The sequence below is a fragment of the Helianthus annuus genome, chromosome 3 (genome assembly GCF_002127325.2).
Source record: "Helianthus annuus cultivar XRQ/B chromosome 3, HanXRQr2.0-SUNRISE, whole genome shotgun sequence".
NCBI classification, from domain to species: domain Eukaryota; kingdom Viridiplantae; phylum Streptophyta; class Magnoliopsida; order Asterales; family Asteraceae; genus Helianthus; species Helianthus annuus.
The window spans coordinates 111,331,551-111,350,662 of NC_035435.2; the positions used below are offsets into that span (position 1 = coordinate 111,331,551).

Genomic DNA, 19,112 nt, shown 5'->3' on the forward strand with positions numbered 1-19,112 from the left:
GACAGGTTGAATAGTCTCACAGCTTGCCAATAGGAAATCTATTTCCTCCTGAAAAGTTATTCCCTGGTTTTGGTTGGAGCTCTCTCCAATTTCTATCTGAGTTGGTCTAGAACCTTGTCCTACTTCCATTTCTATATCCTTAGAATATTCCTCAAACTGTATTTCCATTTGCCTAGAATCTTTCTTGACTTCAATTTCCATCTCTTGTTGTTTAGTACTTTCTTTAATTACAATTTCTTTTCCTTTTTCTAAAGGGTTGTTTATTTTAGGAAGTTTCGTAGCTGTCTTTTTCCTACGTATACGACTACCCCATACATAATTCTTTCTTTTCTTTCGTTTTGGTTTTGTCAAAGGTGGAGCATTGAATTCTGCAGGTTGTTCCACATCAGCAAAGTATCCAGTAAAATCTTTGGAAACTTCTACATTCACCGGGTAAAGATTGAGGTTCTGAAAGGCTTCAGATATCTCACTCATGCTGTGTAGCATATATGCAAAATGCACAAAAATACTAAGTTAAAATTTTGGAACAAAGTTTAACAAATAAACATTGAAGTTTTATTGCACACTATTTGTACAAAATAACAGGAAAGAACACACTCGGATTTATTTATTTATTTACCGGGAAGTGCTATTACTAGACTTAGGGTATTTAAAGATCTGCATGTTCTGCTACAGTGGCTAGCATATACAAATTTGCCCATTTCTCATCTAGCTTGTCTTCCCAAGGTGATTTATTGAGTATTTCCTGGGTTTCCTTTTTAATCCTCTTTTCTCGAATTTGCTCTTTACTTTTCTTAATAATCATACTCCTTTTTCTAGGAGAAAGCGGTTTCTCATATTGTGCTTTTCGCACAAATATTCCTTCTTCAGGAATTGTAGGGAGTTTTGAAGATTTGTTTTGGGATGAACTTCCCTCTTCGTAGACTGACCTATCTAATTTAAGATAGATATTTTGCAGCTTTTGCTTACCCATACTGTAACTAACAAATAATCAGTTTAATAAAACACATAATCATATAATAGTAATCAGGAAAAATTAAGTATCTCTAAATACTTAATTAGCTTAACTCAGTGGCTCTGATACCACCTCATTTCTGTCACAGCCCCCGACCCGGTTTGACCCGTTTCAGGAGCCGCGGGACAGAAATCCCGTGATATTTGTTTAATTGAGTTTAACAGCGGAAGTTTATCATCAGGATCGTTGTAAAGCTAAAAACTTTTCCCGGTTATTTTATTTCACAATTCGGGATAAAATCCCGGTAATTTACAATAACATGATTTTACTGATAAATCTTTATTTTTAGAAAACATATTTCTCTATTTTATAATGAGCCACTTTCTTAAGCTTGAAATGCTCCCCAGCACTTTTCCTGAATTACAATAGATCACCTGAAACATGTTTGAAAAAGGTTTTGTCAGCGGGAAATACTGAGTGAATCATTCAGTTTACTGAAATGACTCGTTTATTATAATTTACAGTATTAAGAGTTTTTACATATGTTTCTGATATCTACCAACTACCCACAGTATTTGTCACTCAACCGGATCTGTGACTGTGGTCATATCACCATTGGCTGCCCCAATGAATGACGTATATCACTTAATTTTAGGTTCGCCCACCTAAAGTGATAAAAACAGTAGTAATGTGCACAATACCCCACATACTGGCTGTAATTTGGTGATTACATAAACTTAATCACTGTAATTATAACTCTGAAAAATAATTTGGAGTATTGTAAAACAATTGATAAAAAGAGAATGACTCACATTGCAGATTTAACACGGACAGAATATGATTTAGCCTAGTTAACCTAATTTCAATAATAATGCACACAAAACTGGGTTAGTGATCAATACAGCAGTCACGATAACTCACGAGATCAAATTCTCACAACGAACGACAAAGGGCAATACTTAAACATTCATCGATTTAACGACGAACGACAAAGTATAACCAATGTGGGCGGCACTTAAACATCTATTGGATATATTGATCTCGGAAGATGAATCGTAATAGCGATCGAGTGATTACCCTGTTTTGCGGCAGCAATTCGAAAGTAGTGTGTGTGTTTATTTGTAGTATAAGTGTGATAACTCGTCGTACAGAAAGCGTTTGGCCGACGTTTCAACTTCCAGATTCAAGTCCCAAGGCCCTCTATTTATACTGAAAATTTGCATCTCCCGCGTGTCGCGGAAGAATTCGGGGAACCTCCCGCGTATCGCCTGGGATGCCAATTTAGGGTAGGGTAGGTTTCGTGTCCAGTAGCTTGGGTGAGTTGACAGTTTTGTTTAATTCAATTCAGACAACGAATTTAGAGGATAATATCGATTAGGGTTTAACCCCCCTGAGTTTTAGGGGCCCTGATCCTGATTCTGATTGTTTCGAAAATTTTAGGGTTAGTGCAGAATTACTTGGGTTTCTCATTTAGGGTTTTCTTAATAGCTAATTACCACCCTAAGCATTAATTTTAGTGAGAGTTGTTACAGGGTATTACTAATGTTAAAATGAGTTATTATACTAACACGTGTGCATTTGTGTAAAGTATAGATAACTCTCAGGAAATCCTTACAGAAAACCTAAGACAACAATGTGAGTAATCTCCTTTTTGTAAACAGTTTTTACAAAACCTTAAATATTTTACAATGCAATTTAGCAGTGATTGAGTCTTTGTAATTCTTCAATTACTGCCGGTATTATGGGGTTTTGTATACATTACTTGATAATCTTCACAATTGGACAACGGGTTATCCAATGTGTGATATGACCATAGCCACAGATACGGTCAAGTGGCAAGTACTGAATGAGTAATTGTGTAGATATAAACATTGTAATCACTCTCAGTACTGTTTAAATTAATAAAACTTTTCTTGATTGAACTGGGATTCACTCACCAGTATTTCCCACTGACAAAATGTTTTTAAACGCGTTTCAGGTAACACAATGTGAAAGCCAATTAGAAGCCAGCTGGACAGCACTGAAGGCTTGGAAAAAGTGGCTATAAAATTTACCTAAATAAAAGAAGGCGTTTATTACAATAAAATGGGATTTAATCCTATAAATCAGTTTGTAATAAAAACTTGGGTTTTATCCCAATGTGTTTACTTATATAAAATATGGTGTTTTACTCTGGTAAAATATTTCCTAACTACGGTCCTGATGTAAAATCCGCTGCCAAATTAATAAACACCAAATACCACTGAAACTGGCCACGGCTGCCCGTTCCCGGGTTTGTATAGGGGGACGGGGGTTGCGACACCGCCCAACAGTACCACTTCCCTCTTTTATCTATCTCATCTCTCATTTACTCATTTAGGGCTTCCCCGCTTTCTCTCTCGCTCTGCTCTATTCTGATCTTAACAGATGTTCAGATCAATGCTCCTAATCAAGGTTAGATTATCAATAACTTCCATTCTATAAGTGTCAATCTTTGTTTTCATTGTTCACTCATTCCATCTTCATGCGTGTTTACCTATGGTTATGCTTCGGCTAGGATTCCGCTGGGAACTTGATGACAGAGATGAACGGAGGTTGTGGGCTCTGCGGCCTGCATTTCTCTTGGTTAATTTTTGGTCAGGTTTGTTGTTCAATTTTGATGTTCACTTGTCTAATTTTGATTTTATTTTTAGACTTCTATATAATTTTGAGGTTGATTTAATGGTTATGTTGTAATGGATTTGAGGTTTAAGGTTCGTTATGAATATATTTTTTCATTTTTCCATTTTGAGTTTTAGGTTAGGATATGTATTATTTTTGGGCTTCTATATGATTTTGAGTTCGATTGATTGGTGACTTGCTATTGTTGTTTGCTGTTGTTTGTTAGTTAGGCTGCTGACATCACCGACCGATTCCAACGACATCGAAAGGTTGTAGGACTATGATGACCAACTCAAAGATTCGAACGACAAATATCAGTTGTTTGGTTTCATTTTTTGTATGTTTTACTTATTTTCATATTATGAAAATTTTGAAATAAGGTAAAAATGGTCATTCTAATTATTTGTTAGATATACAGATTCTACAGAATGTTTTTTGGTTTGTTTCTTTATTCTTTGATTATTTGTTAGATGTACAGATTCTACAAAATGTAGTTAAGAGCCGCACATAAATCTGACCAGTTATGGTTTCGGTAAGTATTGGTAAATTGTCTTTGATTTGTTATTGTTTATTCAGATGCTTGCATTGGTGTACCATGTGATTACGAGTAGATTGATTTTGATACGTTTGTAGTTTTTGTTTTTTCACAATCTGTTTTGTTGGTTTATTCACCCATGTTTCATTCATAGATCTCTATAATCCATATTTATGGTTTCAAATCTGTTTTGTTATTTGTATTGAGTTGGTATATTGGGATTAAATACTGAACTGGTGGAATTACAGCAAGTGCAGGTTATGCCTCAACCTGTCTCAATCTCTTTGGAGGCGAATAGGTGGCTTTGGGAGGTCTGAAAAACAGAATTGATAAATTTAGGGAAAATGGGGTTGAAAGATGATAACCCAACAGTTGAGGATCTCATTCTACAGCTTCGATAAATTCAGGGTTATTTTCAGATAATGTTTCCTAGATGTTTGAAGACCGACAAATGTCCAAAGAAGCAACACTGTGGACATTTGTCGGTCTTTGTCGGTCTTTAAACATCTAGGAACCATTATTTGAGAATACCCCTGAATTTATCGGATCGAGCTGTAGAATGAGATCCTCCACTGTTGGGTTATCATCTTTCAAACCCATTTTCCCTAAATTTATGGTTCTATTTTCCAACAGGGATGTAATGCAATGATTCCTCTCAATTGAATAGACGGACACTTGCTTCCTCTCAAAGGGTTATGGAGTGGTTATAAAAGCTGATCATGCTAAGGACTGTTATAACTAACCACTGCTCCTTATAAAGACTGATGGACTTAAAGACTGATGAGACCTATCCACTGTTGAAGACAAAACCCTGTTAAAGACAAGTACTTATGTACCTAAGGCCTGATATTCTACCTTTGTTTATGTTAACAGTGTTTATATGTAACAGTATTTATCACATCAGTGTTTTATACTCTGTTAGGTTGTTAGATGTCATATCACTTTAGTGTTTATATGTAACAGTATTTATCACATCAGTGTTTAAAAGTTATCCACTGCTGAAAGACAACCTCCGTTTCTTCATTCTTCATGTTGACCACTAACTGACCAAACGTCAGTGTTTCAATCACTGTTGGCTATCTACTGAGAGTTTAAAAACAACAACTGCTCACATTTTTATTGCTGACATTCACTGATATTGACCATCAGTGGTTTCCCTAAAAAAACAGCCACCGCTCATATTTTTATTCTCACACACACTCATTTGTTTCTCTCTCTTAGGGTTTCACTTCGAGATCTTGATTTTAGGGCTTTCTTGATCTAGTTCGTTGCTAGATCTATTAGGGCCAGTTTAGATCTTGTGAGAATATACCAGATCATTGAGTTGATGATCCATTTGTGAGTTTAGATTCATAGTTTGTGTCTATTCTATATGAGTTTAGTATCTGAACAATTTATGGTGTTAAATAAATATGTAGTAGACTCTGATTTACCAATTTTAACGGTATATTATTGAGTGAAACTGACCGATCAACATATGTATGACTATTTCTTTTTATTTTTTAATCGTGAAGTAAATCACTACCTTCTTAAATCGAAAATGATCTAAACATATAAACTTGTTACATATGTCATTCTAACAATAACTAGAATCTTAAGATATCAAAACTACTACATGTGTAAATTATAATATATTTATTTTTGTTAAGATAATAGCCAATAGTTAATTTCAATAACAACTTACGAATAAATTTTCCTACCTTTCCTCTATATGTATATTATGAAACATAAAGGCTTGTTTTGTAAGAATGAAATATTTCAGGGACCTAAATACTTCAACGTGACCAACGGTTCGTTGAACATTTTTCTCTTGGTCAAATTTTCACTCATTCTTTCTTGTTAAACGCGTTGGCCCAAATTCAAACTTTTTGAATGGGTCATTGCATCTCTGACGGAGACATCTTCTTCGTTCACGTCATTACATTAATTGACGATATGAATTTCAACGAAATCGCACAGATTATACACACTGTTTTCATCACTAGTATTTAATCCCATTGGAAATGGAAATTAGTGGTTGAACGCGTCTATAATGGAGACAGATTATAAGTTAATGGCGTCGTTTTGTAGTCAAGTCTTCGTTCTTTAATTCTGTACGTCACTCTCATCGTTCGAAACAAAGTACCCGAGTCTCATTTAACGGAAGATGAGAAGAAAAGGGATGAAAATATGAAAAAACCATGTTCTTGAGATATAATGGTAAAATTATTTATTTCTTTTCTTTTCCTTCTAACTCAGGAACAGATAAGATAAAATGGTTATCTTTTCCTTCCTTTTCTTTCTTAATTCATTTTTCTCTCCCCCCTTGTTAAATGAGACTCGGGAACACAAAGGAAAGTGTTTTATTTATTAAACTAACGAACATATATACACATTATTTTTGTAAAACCATGAAAATAGACGTGTTACACCAATAATTTTATAAAAAAGGTATTGAATTTGTGAACTTGTAAAATAATCAAACAAAAAGAAGAACAAGTACGTGAAACCGGCACCAAAATACCCCGTATTCTAACTTTTCAGCGACTTTTAACTTTTCAGCGACTTTTTAGCTGGCAGGTTAAAAGAGCCGACATCATTTTTGATGGCACCGAAAAAAGACGGACGTCCACCAATCAAAATATTACAAGTGTAAAGTTCCGTCACTATTTTAGCCGGCACTTTACACTTGTAATTTTTTGATTGGTCATTAGATGAGATGTGAACCCAAGAGTACTTTTATGTGTTTTTTGTGCCGACTAAAAAAATGCCGGAAAGTCGGAGTGTGAGCTATTTTGGTACGTCAAGTCATACTTGTCATTCTCTTATTGGTTTGCTTATTTTACAAATAAACAAATTTAATGCCTGCCCATGGCTTTATAGCCTAGTGGCATCTTGAGGAGAGATAAAGTTTTGAGACCAATAGGTCCTGGGTTCGATTTCCACAAGGGGGTTTTCCTATATTTATTGGGTATCCTCCTGAATTGGGGTATAGGCATTATGTCTAATGGAGATGGATATGATCAGGTGGTTCCCTTGCAGGGCCGGCTCTGAGAATTCGTGTATCCTGTTCGAGCTCGAAAAAACGTGCCCTTACGCCTTACCGAAATTGGGTATTGGGAGACCTAAACCTAATGAAAATGGGCTAATAACTAATCTAAACCTAGTTTTGTAAGTGGGCATATGTTGGTGTTTGTATGGGTATACCCTATTAATTTATTTTTTTTTTAAATATACATTTCATTTTTTTTTAAATAACGTGCCCCTCAAAATATCGGGCCCTGCCCGGTGGTCCTCCCCGCCCACCCTCATGGCCGGCCATGTTCCCTTGACGATAATCCAGTGGTCGTCAGTCAGTGATCCAAATTTGCCGTTCAAAAAAAAATCAATGTCTATTTTGCTAAAAATCTTGGTCCACATGCCTATTTTTATGATTTTCCTTTTTTTTTTGTTTTCATTTAATTTTGTGAACCAATACAAACACATGTCTCATTCGTTCATTTCGGGTTGGTTATTTAAATTCATTTATGTTAATTAGTTCATGTGAATCATGTCCATTTAGGTTTGTTTATTTACATTCATTTATGTTGATTACTTGTTTACATATTGATACAAAAGTTATCTGTGTGTGTATATATATATATATATGTATGTGTGTGTGGTGGTGGTGGGGGGGGGGGGGGTGGTTGTCGTTTAAGGGGAAAATTAATCTGTTGAATTGGTCGTAACAATGAAGTCAAGTCTTCAGTCAACAATCTAGCACGTCAGTGTTGTTTAATTATAGTATTTTCCATCTTTCACATTTGATTTTCCATGAACTTGTGAATAATATATAAACTTATAAACTCTTTTGTTCAGGTTCAGCTTCAGTTAAGAATTAGTAGCTTAGCTCAACTTAAATTCAAGCTATTAGTTGATTCAAAATTATTTTATTTTTTATTTAAAAAAATTAAGTTAGATTAACAACATGAGTAAGATTTTGAGAAGTATATTACCGAATCATTCGTCGAAAAAGGTTGAAGATGATGAGTATAATGTGGAGTACTCGTTTGCCACCGAGTACTCTGGCCCTCCGGTTTCTTATGAGATTCCTAAGGCAGTTCCTGTTGATATCGGAAGTATTCCAACCGCCTCGGTTGTTTCCACACCTGTTAATTCTGGCAATCTGTCACTACCGGTTATCTATCCGGTTGTTAAGAGACGGGTTGAGTTTGTTTCGTCCGAAAATAAGGAAACTAGTCTTCATCAACCTGGATCACTAGAAAAAGAGGGAAGTAGTGCTTCATCGGGCTTTTCGGATAGTCAAGAGAATTCTCATGAGTCTTCCATGAGTTCAGATGTTGAAGGTTTGGATAACGATTGCCACGAGATTGAAGAAGTTAGCGCTAGCGAAGATGATGAGCGAACGGACCAAGAGGTTTCAAATTATGATACGAGAACTCAAATTGTGACGTTTCTTGAGCCTGAGTCTAGCGCTATGGTTCACGATGAGAGTGGTTACGACGAGTCAGGATCGATGATGCAAGAACGACCACACGCTAATCTCAATATCAAAAAGGGGTTATGCCATTATTGCCTTAAGGGAAACCGATTCACAAAGAAGGAGTGTTGCATAGTATGCGATGCGAAATACTGTAGTAAATGTGTGTTGAGAGTGATGGGGTATATGCCAGAAGGTAGAAAATGTATTACTTGTATCGGGTATCCGATAGATGAGTCAAAACGCGGGCAGTTAGGGAAATGTTCGAGCGTTCTTAAGCAAGTGCTTGCAGATTTTCAAGTTGAACAAGTAATGCTTGCTGAAAAATCATGTCAAGTAAACCAAGCACCACATTGGCTCATTTACGTTAATGGTAACCATCTTTCGTTAGAAGAAGCGTATCAGTTGCAAACTTGTTCTCACCCACCGAAAGGTCTTGTTCCGGGATTCTATTGGTATGATAAGTTGTCTGGTTTTTGGGGAAAGGTGAGGCTTCATACATATATCGATTCGATAACACCATAGTGAATATATTTTTGATTTTTTGTAATGATGAATGTTGTAAAATTTTGAGCAGGAAGGGAAAAAGCCTAGCCAAATTATTACTCCTGGACTGTCTATTGGTGGGATGATCATGAAAAATGCAAGCAACGGAAGCACAAACGTAATAGTCAACAATCGGGTGATCACTAAACGAGAGCTCTGGATGTTAAAGGTTAGTGTCTTGTATTTTTATAATTTGGGGATACTGATAATAGACACATTGGTCAATGTTTGACTTTTTTCGCAAATTATGCAGGTTGCCAGAATCAATCACAAGGGTAGCCCGAGTTATTGGGTAAGCCACAATGGATCGTATCAAGAAGAGGGACAGAACCAACAACAGAATGGGAAAATATGGGAAAAGGTATGTCGTTGATTTATATTATTTTACTATGAGTGGGATTTTACTGGGTACGTTTGTTATTTGTTGTATTATCCGATGTTAACTTTATTCTTGACTTAGCTTGTCTTGATTTTTTTTGGTTTCAGCGTGGAATAAAGATGGCTTGTTTTATCTTGTCTTTGCCGATGCCACCAAAATCTTTTATCTCGTCCGAGGAAGAAGTAGTGAATGGAAGCCAACAAAAGCAGAAAAAAACTGATACAAAACCGCTAACTAAAATACTTCTAGTTGGTCAAGATCAGTCCGGTATAAGTGCCATCTATAAGCAGGTAAAACATAGTAGAAATCTCGGCTGTTAAGCCTGTTATGATCTATGTATGTCGTTTTTGATAAGATCTCGAAAGAATTACTTGATGTTAGATAGATTCCAATATGCAAAACAATTCTACTTGTACCCCTTTCATCCACGAATAAAACCAAAAAAAAATAAAAATTCATTAAATTTTGCATAGCCTGTTCACGATAATTGAGCTGTTGAACGTGTTTATTTTCAGGCCAAGATTCTTAACAGAGTTCCATTTTCAGAAGACGAACGTCAAAAAGTCAAATCATTGATCCAGAGAAACTTGTATCTGTATATAAGTATACTTCTTGAGGGTCTTCAACAATTTGAAGAAGATTATTCAATTCAGATTGGGAAAAAACCGATTGATCAACCTGGTACTTCAGGTATAATGCGTTTTTTAATACCATTTCACAATTTCATATCTACATAATTTGATTTAATATGAAGCTATTTTTATACAGCTGCAGGGAGTTCGGTTGATGACATCGAGTTAAACGTTTATTCTCTAAGTGGAAAATTAAATAAATTTTCTGAATGGCTTCTTCAAATTGTGGAGTCAGGCGATCTAGACGTCATTTTTCCTGCTGCAACTCGTGAGTATGCAGCAGTAGTTGAGGAACTGTGGAAGGATAAAGCTTTTCAAGCAACTTATGCTAGACGAGATGAACTTCCCGCACTCCCGATAGTAGCTGATTATTTCTTACCTCGGGTATGTGCTTACATGTCATATTTTATATTTTATATTTATTACAGTTAAAGGTGGAATTTTTGACCCGTTTACTTATGAATGGGTTGCTTTGGGTCAACCCGAGCAACACCAATATGAGCCCGTTATAACTTGCTGCCTAACCGACCAACACGCCTGTATTCCACCACTATTATTATATAACAGTTATTATAAAATATTTAAATAAGTATTCTGGATATTGTGTAGGCTGCTGAAATCTCGTGCGAGACTTATGAGCCGTCTGATGAGGACATTCTGTATGCTGATGGTATCACATCTTCAAACGGGATTACTTCAATGGAGTTCTCCGTTTCTTCTTCACCTCCAAATAGCTTCATGGATGCCACTGAGCAGAGTGATACTCCACTGCAAAGGTTAGTGTTATATTCCATATTGATCACAAATGAAATGAATGGTCTGATATATATATATATATATATGTGTGTGTGTGTGTGTGTGTGTGTGTGTGTGTGTGTGTGTGTCTGTTTTGAGAACCAATACTAAACATTCACGTTTGCAGGTACGAACTGATTCGAGTGAACTCAAGCAACCTCGGCTACAACTGTAAATGGCTAAGTATGTTTGAAGACGTCGACCTCATCCTCTACTGCGTCGACTTAACTTCATACAACGAATATTTCCACGACAACAACTTAAATCTCAAGAACAAGATGTTAGAAAGCAGAAACATCTTTGAAAACATAGTCACAAATCCAAGATTCAAAAACAAAGCATTCCTTCTAATACTCAACAAGTACGATCTTCTCGAAAAGAAGATCAAAACAACGCCTCTCACACAATGTGAATGGTTTCATGATTTCAATCCGTTCATCACCAACCACTCGTATGACGATGGAAACTCAAACAATAACAATAATGCATCTGTAGCGCAGTACGCGTTTCAGTACATTGCTGCAAAGTTTAAGAAGTTGTTTTGTGAGTTGACCGGGCGGAAACTGTATGTTTCGCCGGTTACAGGGTTAGAAGGGGGTAGTGTTGATGCAGCTCTTAAGTATGGGAAGGAGGTTTTGATGTGGGTAAATGAAGAAAATAAACCTATTGCTAGTACCAATGAGTGGTCTTCAGCAAGCACAGAGGCTGAGACCACTATATAAGGTGATTAGAAAATAAGCCAACCAATTTTTTTTCAATTTATATTGTTTCATTCCAATCACCAGGGCAAATTACATAAGGATAGCGGGTAGACGAGCAACAAATTGTTTTTTTTAATCATAACTTTGCTTTTTAGGTAACCCATGTAATATGCATGGAAGTAAATATATAATATGAAATACAACAGAACATAAAGAGCTACTCATGGCATCATGTTAGTTTTTCATGAAATGATCTCGAGTAGCTTACGGACGGCTTAATATATTTTGATAGACCATGTAATTCCAGGTCTAAAAAGATATTAAATTTATTATTCTAGTTTTATGTGATGCATTTTTTTCTGTAATCAATTTCTTCTAATAGATCTATAAATTAACATTACACATTAGTGAACCAATAAAAATTTTCCCAATTTTTTAACATTAATTCCAAGATTTTCTAGGATAAATACACAACCTGCATTTTGCGAGAATTTACACACACCTCAACCACCATGATGTCCCCTTGAGGACGCAAAGTCTTTCCTAGTAAATTTATAAATTATCATTCCTCATTAAGTATTAAAATAATGAGTTAATTGCCATTTTAGTCCCTGTGGTTTGGGCCATTTTGCCAGTTTAGTCCAAAGGTTTCATTTTTAACATCTGGATCCAAAAAGGTTTCATCGTTGCCATTTTGGTCCAACTGACTTAACTCCATCCATATCTGTTAAAGCTGCCAAGGGCATTTTTGTCACATATGGATGGAGTTAAGTCAGTTGGACCAAAATGAAATGACAAAAATGCCCTTGGCAGCTTTAACAGATATGGATGGAGTTAAGTCAATTGGACCAAAATGGCAACGATGAAACCTTTTTGGATCCAGATGTTAAAAATGAAACCTTTGGACTAAACTGGCAAAATGGCCCAAACCACAGGGACTAAAATGGCAATTTACTCTAAAATAATCTTACACGCACTTTGAGGAGGAAGAAAGTGACGAAAACATATCAGAACCTCACCCTTGCCATCCGAGTCGAGCAAAACCAAACTTCTTCATATGGTATTTTCTTCGAGTGAGTTCATATTAGTTCGAACTCAACTTAAAAAGTACACAAGCCAGCTCGACTCAACTTAAAATTAACCCAATCCAACTTCACGCTCTTTGTCAAGTGAGCTTCCAACGAGTCACAAGCTATTTAAACACCACTAGCCCCACGCCTCAACACAACAAACAACCTAACTCATTTGTACTTTGGCATCGCCAATGACCTCTAGCTCAAGTGGTAGAGGACTTGAGTTCTTCTTTGAAGACTCAAGTTCAATTCTCATTTGATGCAAAAAAGGAGTGAGACACTGGTGGGCAGTGATAGGAGACCCTGGGAAACCTGGGTTCGGTCCTTGAGCCAAACGGATTTTACCGTCGTGCCTACGGCAAGGGCGTAGCTTAAGAGGGGCCGGGAGGGGCGCCCGACCCCCCGAACTTTTCGCTCAGTGGTGTTATATATGTAGTTTTCGTATAGAAATTTTTTGGTATATACGTTTTCGACCCCCCCGTTTTTATGGTCAAGCTTCGCCACTGGCCTACGGGCAGGTGGGTTACCGGGTTTTCCCCGGAATTGGTAATGTGCGACTCGGGTTACTCTCGGAGTACTCCGTTTGTCAAGCGGGTGCCCCAAGAGTGCTCGGGATTGATTTGTTGGCCGTACAAAAAAAATTATTCTTTGGCATCAACACTAAATAACATTTCTACCGAAAAGGTTTTAGAAAAAGAAATAACACATATACAATACAAACAAACACGGTCATTTACATATATACCCACACATAAGTAGAGAAACTGAAAAAGTAATAATGGTCTCTAACAAGGGGCAAAACGGTCCATCAACCAAAACACCGTCTCTTCCGACCACTCCTCCGTCGCCGGCGACTTCAACACCACCGGAGCAGTTTTTTCCGACTCCGTTAAAGTGATTCCTAAAGCCTCATGTTCTTCAACTTGAACATCGGTTTCAGTTTGGGATTTGATGAAGAAATTAGGCAGCTGTTGATGATTTTTCTTCAAGTGGATCTTGTCAGTAAGCTTCGTTAATTCTCCGATCCACATATTCACCATTGTCGACATGAAAAAAAATATCTTGATTTTTTTAATCACTTTTTTGTTTGTTTTGTGTTGTGATATTGGAATAGAAAAATGGGATGTATTTATAGGGATATATGATTGGAGAGAATAGTAGATATTTAATCAGAGAGAAGGACACGTAGGAGCCGGTGGCCGTGGTGGCCCACGGGTGACGTGGACCCGTATGGAAAAAGAATATTCTACGATGCTCAATTGCTGACTTCTAGTTTGGTCGTTTTTATTCGAGAGTTAATATTCACACATTCCTTCTTTCTTATACATAAAAAATAGAGTAAACTAGTTTGAATCATATCGCTTTTTGTTATGTATGTATTTTACCAATTATTGTAAAGTAGATTTAAGGTAAGAATGCACTTTGCGGCGAGAAGCGGGTTTTTCGTGCACTGCGACTATGATTTGGTCCATATCATTTCGGTTCTTTACGTGAAAAAATTTTGATGAGTATCATTTCGGATCGTTACGGATCCTTATAACCCTGACATTCGATACAACACCAATAATGATAAAGAGAGAAAAGAAATGAAGGTAAAAAGTAATGGAAAAAAATGAAAAACGAAAAACGAAAGGAAAATAAAGTTGAAAAAAGGAAAACAAATATATAAAAAGTAAAAAAAAGAAAAACAGTTGGCACCCACCAATTGATCATGATACTAGAATATTTACTTGCGCGCGTTGCGCCGCGACCAACGAAATTGACATGCTGTTGATCAGATTCACATTTACAATGTGTTAAAGATGTTTTTGCCATTAAGTCTGTATTACTATCTTATACAAATAAGTAATTCACCAAATAAGCTCATACAATTAATGGTATCATAATTACTACGTTACATGACTTGTATCTATATAAATAACCTATCGTATTAAGCTCCCCGCGTTGCGGCGGGGGCGTAAAACCGTGACGAATAGCACCAATGTCACACTATAGCCAACGACCACTAACATTGAAGTTGCGGCGTCTTAATGTGGAAAAATTAGACCGACATAAAAAACATAGAAAACAATAACTAACTCGATTTAGGACTCGCGCGTTGTGATGAACTTATTAAACGGGAAAAAATAGACAACGTAAACACACTGAACCACACACGTACGTTGCCCCATGTTAGATCGCAAAATTTAGAACAAAGCGTATAACAAAATGTAAAATCGTTGAACCACACACACACATTGAAAGTAAAAAGTTGTGAGTTTAAATTGGAAAAACTAAAAACTTTTGGGTTAAAACTACAAAATCAAGTAGTTTTGGTTTAAAGTGAAACATTAATTTTTTTTTTTTTTTTTGAAAAACCCTTAAAAACATGGGGTAAATTTATATTATGTAAATAAATATAAATGTCAAACAAAAAGTACAACAAATAAATCAAACAATACAAACAATCCAAGCATAAAACAACAACTATGCAAAAAGTACAACCAAGTATTGCACAAACATATTCCAAATTAATAGTATATAAATTACATTTTGTATTCTTTATGTATAATTCAAATTATGAAACGTGCCATTTAAAAAAACAATTACAGGTTATGTCCAAAATTGCTATGTTTTGTAACAGTTTATGTCCTTTTAAGCAAACTGAGTTAATTGTCTCAGTTATGTTAAGTTAGAGCAGGGGATAAAAGGTATTTCATAAAGTAATACTGTCACACCCCAACCGATGACGGAAACATTGGGACATGGCACTGAGCGAAACAGATTCTCCAAGAGAAATTCCATAACAACTACTTTACCGAATAGTTAATATTATGTCCCATACCATAACTTATTAAGCAAGTAAATTATTACAGACAGTGATATCTCAAAGACAAATAACATGTTCCGACAACTCAGATTTAAATAAAGTAAATTGTCTTTGTTTCTAGACTCCATCCTACTTGATTCCACAAAAGCAGGTAAAGCACAGCATCCTAAGCACCTGTCACATACGTTAAAATAAGGTCAATACACATAGTGTAAGGGTGAGCATACAAGTTTGATAATATAATAGAGTTTGAAATAGTTTACGCATAACCTGCATGTAACATGTACAAAGTGAAGGCAAGTAGGTTATCGACAGAGAAATATGCACAGACGTGACTGCGAGTCGTAGAATGCGCAACACATATCCCCACTGGGACACGTGAAGTAAAGCCCTTAACAACCCCTGTCCACGACATGTGCTGAGTCTAAACTATAGTACTATCGTTGCTAAGGTGTCAGGCAATAATAACTGTGTTAACATAACATACAAGCATTCATCGAATAACATGTAGCATGCATTAACGGTCAGCATATAAATAGTGTTTACGTTGTGTGTCGATTGTGATTTGAATAAGTAACGTATGTAACACCCAAAAGTGCGTAAAGAAAAAAGGGATCGAGTATACTCACAGATCGTGTTTAACAAGTAAACACTCTCTTGGATTGAAGGGAGCGCTGAGAGAAATTAGCCTGAACAGTTAACGATAGTATAAACGATGAGCGGCGCGTTAAACGATGTAAAGTGTCTAAGTGTCGGTAGTAATCCGATCGGATGGCAATCCGATCGGTTGACCATTCGATCGGATGTCAATCCATTCGAATAGTCATCCGATCGGATGGCCATTCAATTGGATTGACATCTGTTTGGTAAGGATGTGTTTGTGTATGATGGCTTTGAAGTTTTCGTTTTAGCATTTTAAAAACAGAGAAGTATCTCTACCCTCCGGGTCGATCGATCGAACGGTCGTTCGATCGGATAGCGATCTGTTTGGCAGGACACTTAGTGAGAACAAGTTCACAGTAGGATTGTCACTCGATCGGATTGCAATCCGATCGGTTGGTAATCCGTTAGTCACTGATGATCTTTGAAAATTATGAAAATGGTTAAGTGTCGAAGTTCCAAATGTCACATGGTCGGATGGTCGTTCGATCGGGTGGCTATCCGATCGAACGGCGATTCGTCCCGCGATCTGATTTATTTGCAAACTGGGAAGTTGATAAGTTTTGAAGGTTTTGCAGTTTGATCGAGACGGTACGACAACATGCTAAACAGCAGAAACCCCATCGTGACCCAAGTGATCCGATCGAACAGGAACCACCCTAGTCCGATCAGTTAACTGTTCGAGATGGTTGTTCATGTTTAACCCGAAATCGGTGGTCTCTTGGATAGAATTCAGGTCTTGAACCAATACATCACTAAGGAGTAGAAGATCAGAACGAGCTCTGACAGTGGCGGAACTAGAAAAATAATTCAGGGGTATCCCAATTTTTTTACCTACAATTGCCACTAAGAATTCGAGGGTTCTTAGGGACCCTGTGCGGCTAGTAAAAATTGGCCCTAAAATTTTTCTTTTACATAGGATTATCCCCGAGAATTTGAGAGCCAGTAGGGGCTCTATACGGCTCCTATATATATAATTATTAGGTTATACACTCTCGTGTATTACACGAGCTGAATAAAAAAATATTAAACAATCAGTATAGTATAATATGATATTTTGAGATAAGATATAATTTAAATTACACATTAATTGTATACATACTTGTGTTGTTAAACTATTTTGAAAGTAAAATTGTTAATTAACCTTTCATAATCCATACTTTTTAATATATTATTACTCCCTAATAAGGTGAGAGAATAAAAACAATTTAATTATAGAATCCAAATATAATTTTATTTATTAAAGCATATATTACTTATATTTTTTATTAATGGGTGTACCACGTATAAGAACGTTATCAAATAGTTCTATGTAAAACTTTAAATGTTATTTAGAAGTTTTATAATTAATATTTAGTTTTTAATAAAAATTCTCTATAAACTTTAAATGTTTTTAAAATTTTTATATGTATTATTTAGTTTATAATAAAAATATCTTCAACAACAAAAAAAAAAAAACTGAAAACCAAACTGAAAACTTATAAGTAAAAATCTAACTTATAAGTAAAAATCTAAGACGTGAATTGATAAGTAGACAAAATTACCAAAAAAAAGCTTGCATTCAATTAAATAAAGTAAATGATTAAATAAATAAATTAATAAACTAAATATTTAATGTAGTTTGACTAAATTGGTGGATATTACTTTTTACTTTTTTAGCAGGTTGTTTTAAGTTTCCAATGCTCATATTAATAAATGATTTCATCTTCTTCAATTTTTTAACCACGCCGCTGCAACTTTTCGTCAACCGGAAATTTAAGATTTTGATGACCGGAAAATTGCATTGCATTGCAACTCATCCTTATCTATATTTAGGGGTGTCCTAATATGTGCTCAGGGGTATTCCAAATAAATAAAATGAGGATAAAAGAGAAAATTGCACTTCGACAAAAAAGTTGAGGGGTATCCCGGGATACCCCTAATACCCAAGTAGATCCGCCCCTGAGCTCTGATTCTATCGGTTTTGAGTGCATTGAGTGTAAAAGAGTTGAAAGAAAGTTAGAAAACCAACTTTCAATCCTTTCAACCATGATAATGTTTAGATCTAGTTGAAAACATTGTTGATTCATGTGGAAATCTTTCAGATCTGAGTTGTTCTTGGTGGAATGAGGCCAAAACTTGAAGTTTATAAGAACTCCATGATGACATCACCCTAGAACACCTCAAATCCATTGATTTCACGGTTAAAAGTTAAGATTCAAAGGTGAAAAAGATGAAGGAGTGCGTGTAGATCATAGAAGTACAAGATTTAGGTTGAAAACTTACAAGAATCGCGAGAAATCGAGAGAAATGAGTGCTTGAGTGAGCTGGTCGAGTGGAGGAGCTGTCACATCACAAATGATGTGACAGGAGGGTATTTATAGGGTTTCCAAAAGAGGAAAGTGCAAAGGTGTCGACTAGCACTTCGATCGGATGGCTACCCGATCGGAAGGTCATCCGATCGGTTGGCCACTCGATCGAGGTGGTTGGTGGGTTGAGTTTCGGTGTTCAGTTTCTCATGTTGAGCGTTGCGATGTGTTTAAGCGAGGTTGCGATGCGATAGATTAATAATAACCACACACAAGCCTTATATCTAACATACAATCATCCTAGTTATCTTGCATTTAGCGTTTGCGATTCGATTGCGATAGGGTTGCGATTGCGTTTCGATTAGTCACCACAACATAAACATAAATAAACATGCACAAGTAACACATAAATAGCACACACACGTAAAACAATATCCAGAACGCATAATTCGAGTTGCGAATGCGATTGCGATGCGATAAGCGACACGCGATAAACATTGATTAAACCTCGATTATTCATAGATACTCCACATAATACAACTAAAGCAAACAAAATAAAAGATTTGATTACAAGTCAAAGAAGTCAAATCAATAATTAAGCAAGGAGTGACAGATTGCAATTAGCAATCTTTTCTTACTT

At 36.1% G+C, this 19,112-nt stretch overlaps 1 protein-coding gene across 1 annotated transcript; it reads left to right on the forward strand.

The window, feature by feature from the left end:
- Positions 1-7,768: 7,768 nt before the first annotated feature.
- On the forward strand, positions 7,769-11,983 carry LOC110929515 (extra-large guanine nucleotide-binding protein 1). The gene is made up of 8 exons (XM_022172676.2): positions 7,769-9,075; positions 9,167-9,304; positions 9,389-9,496; positions 9,622-9,804; positions 10,030-10,204; positions 10,283-10,530; positions 10,756-10,922; positions 11,069-11,983. The coding sequence occupies exons 1-8, from the start codon at positions 8,077-8,079 to the stop codon at positions 11,661-11,663; spliced, it is 2,613 nt and encodes an 870-aa protein (XP_022028368.1). The 5' UTR covers positions 7,769-8,076; the 3' UTR covers positions 11,664-11,983.
- The last annotated feature ends 7,129 nt before the right edge of the window (positions 11,984-19,112 follow it).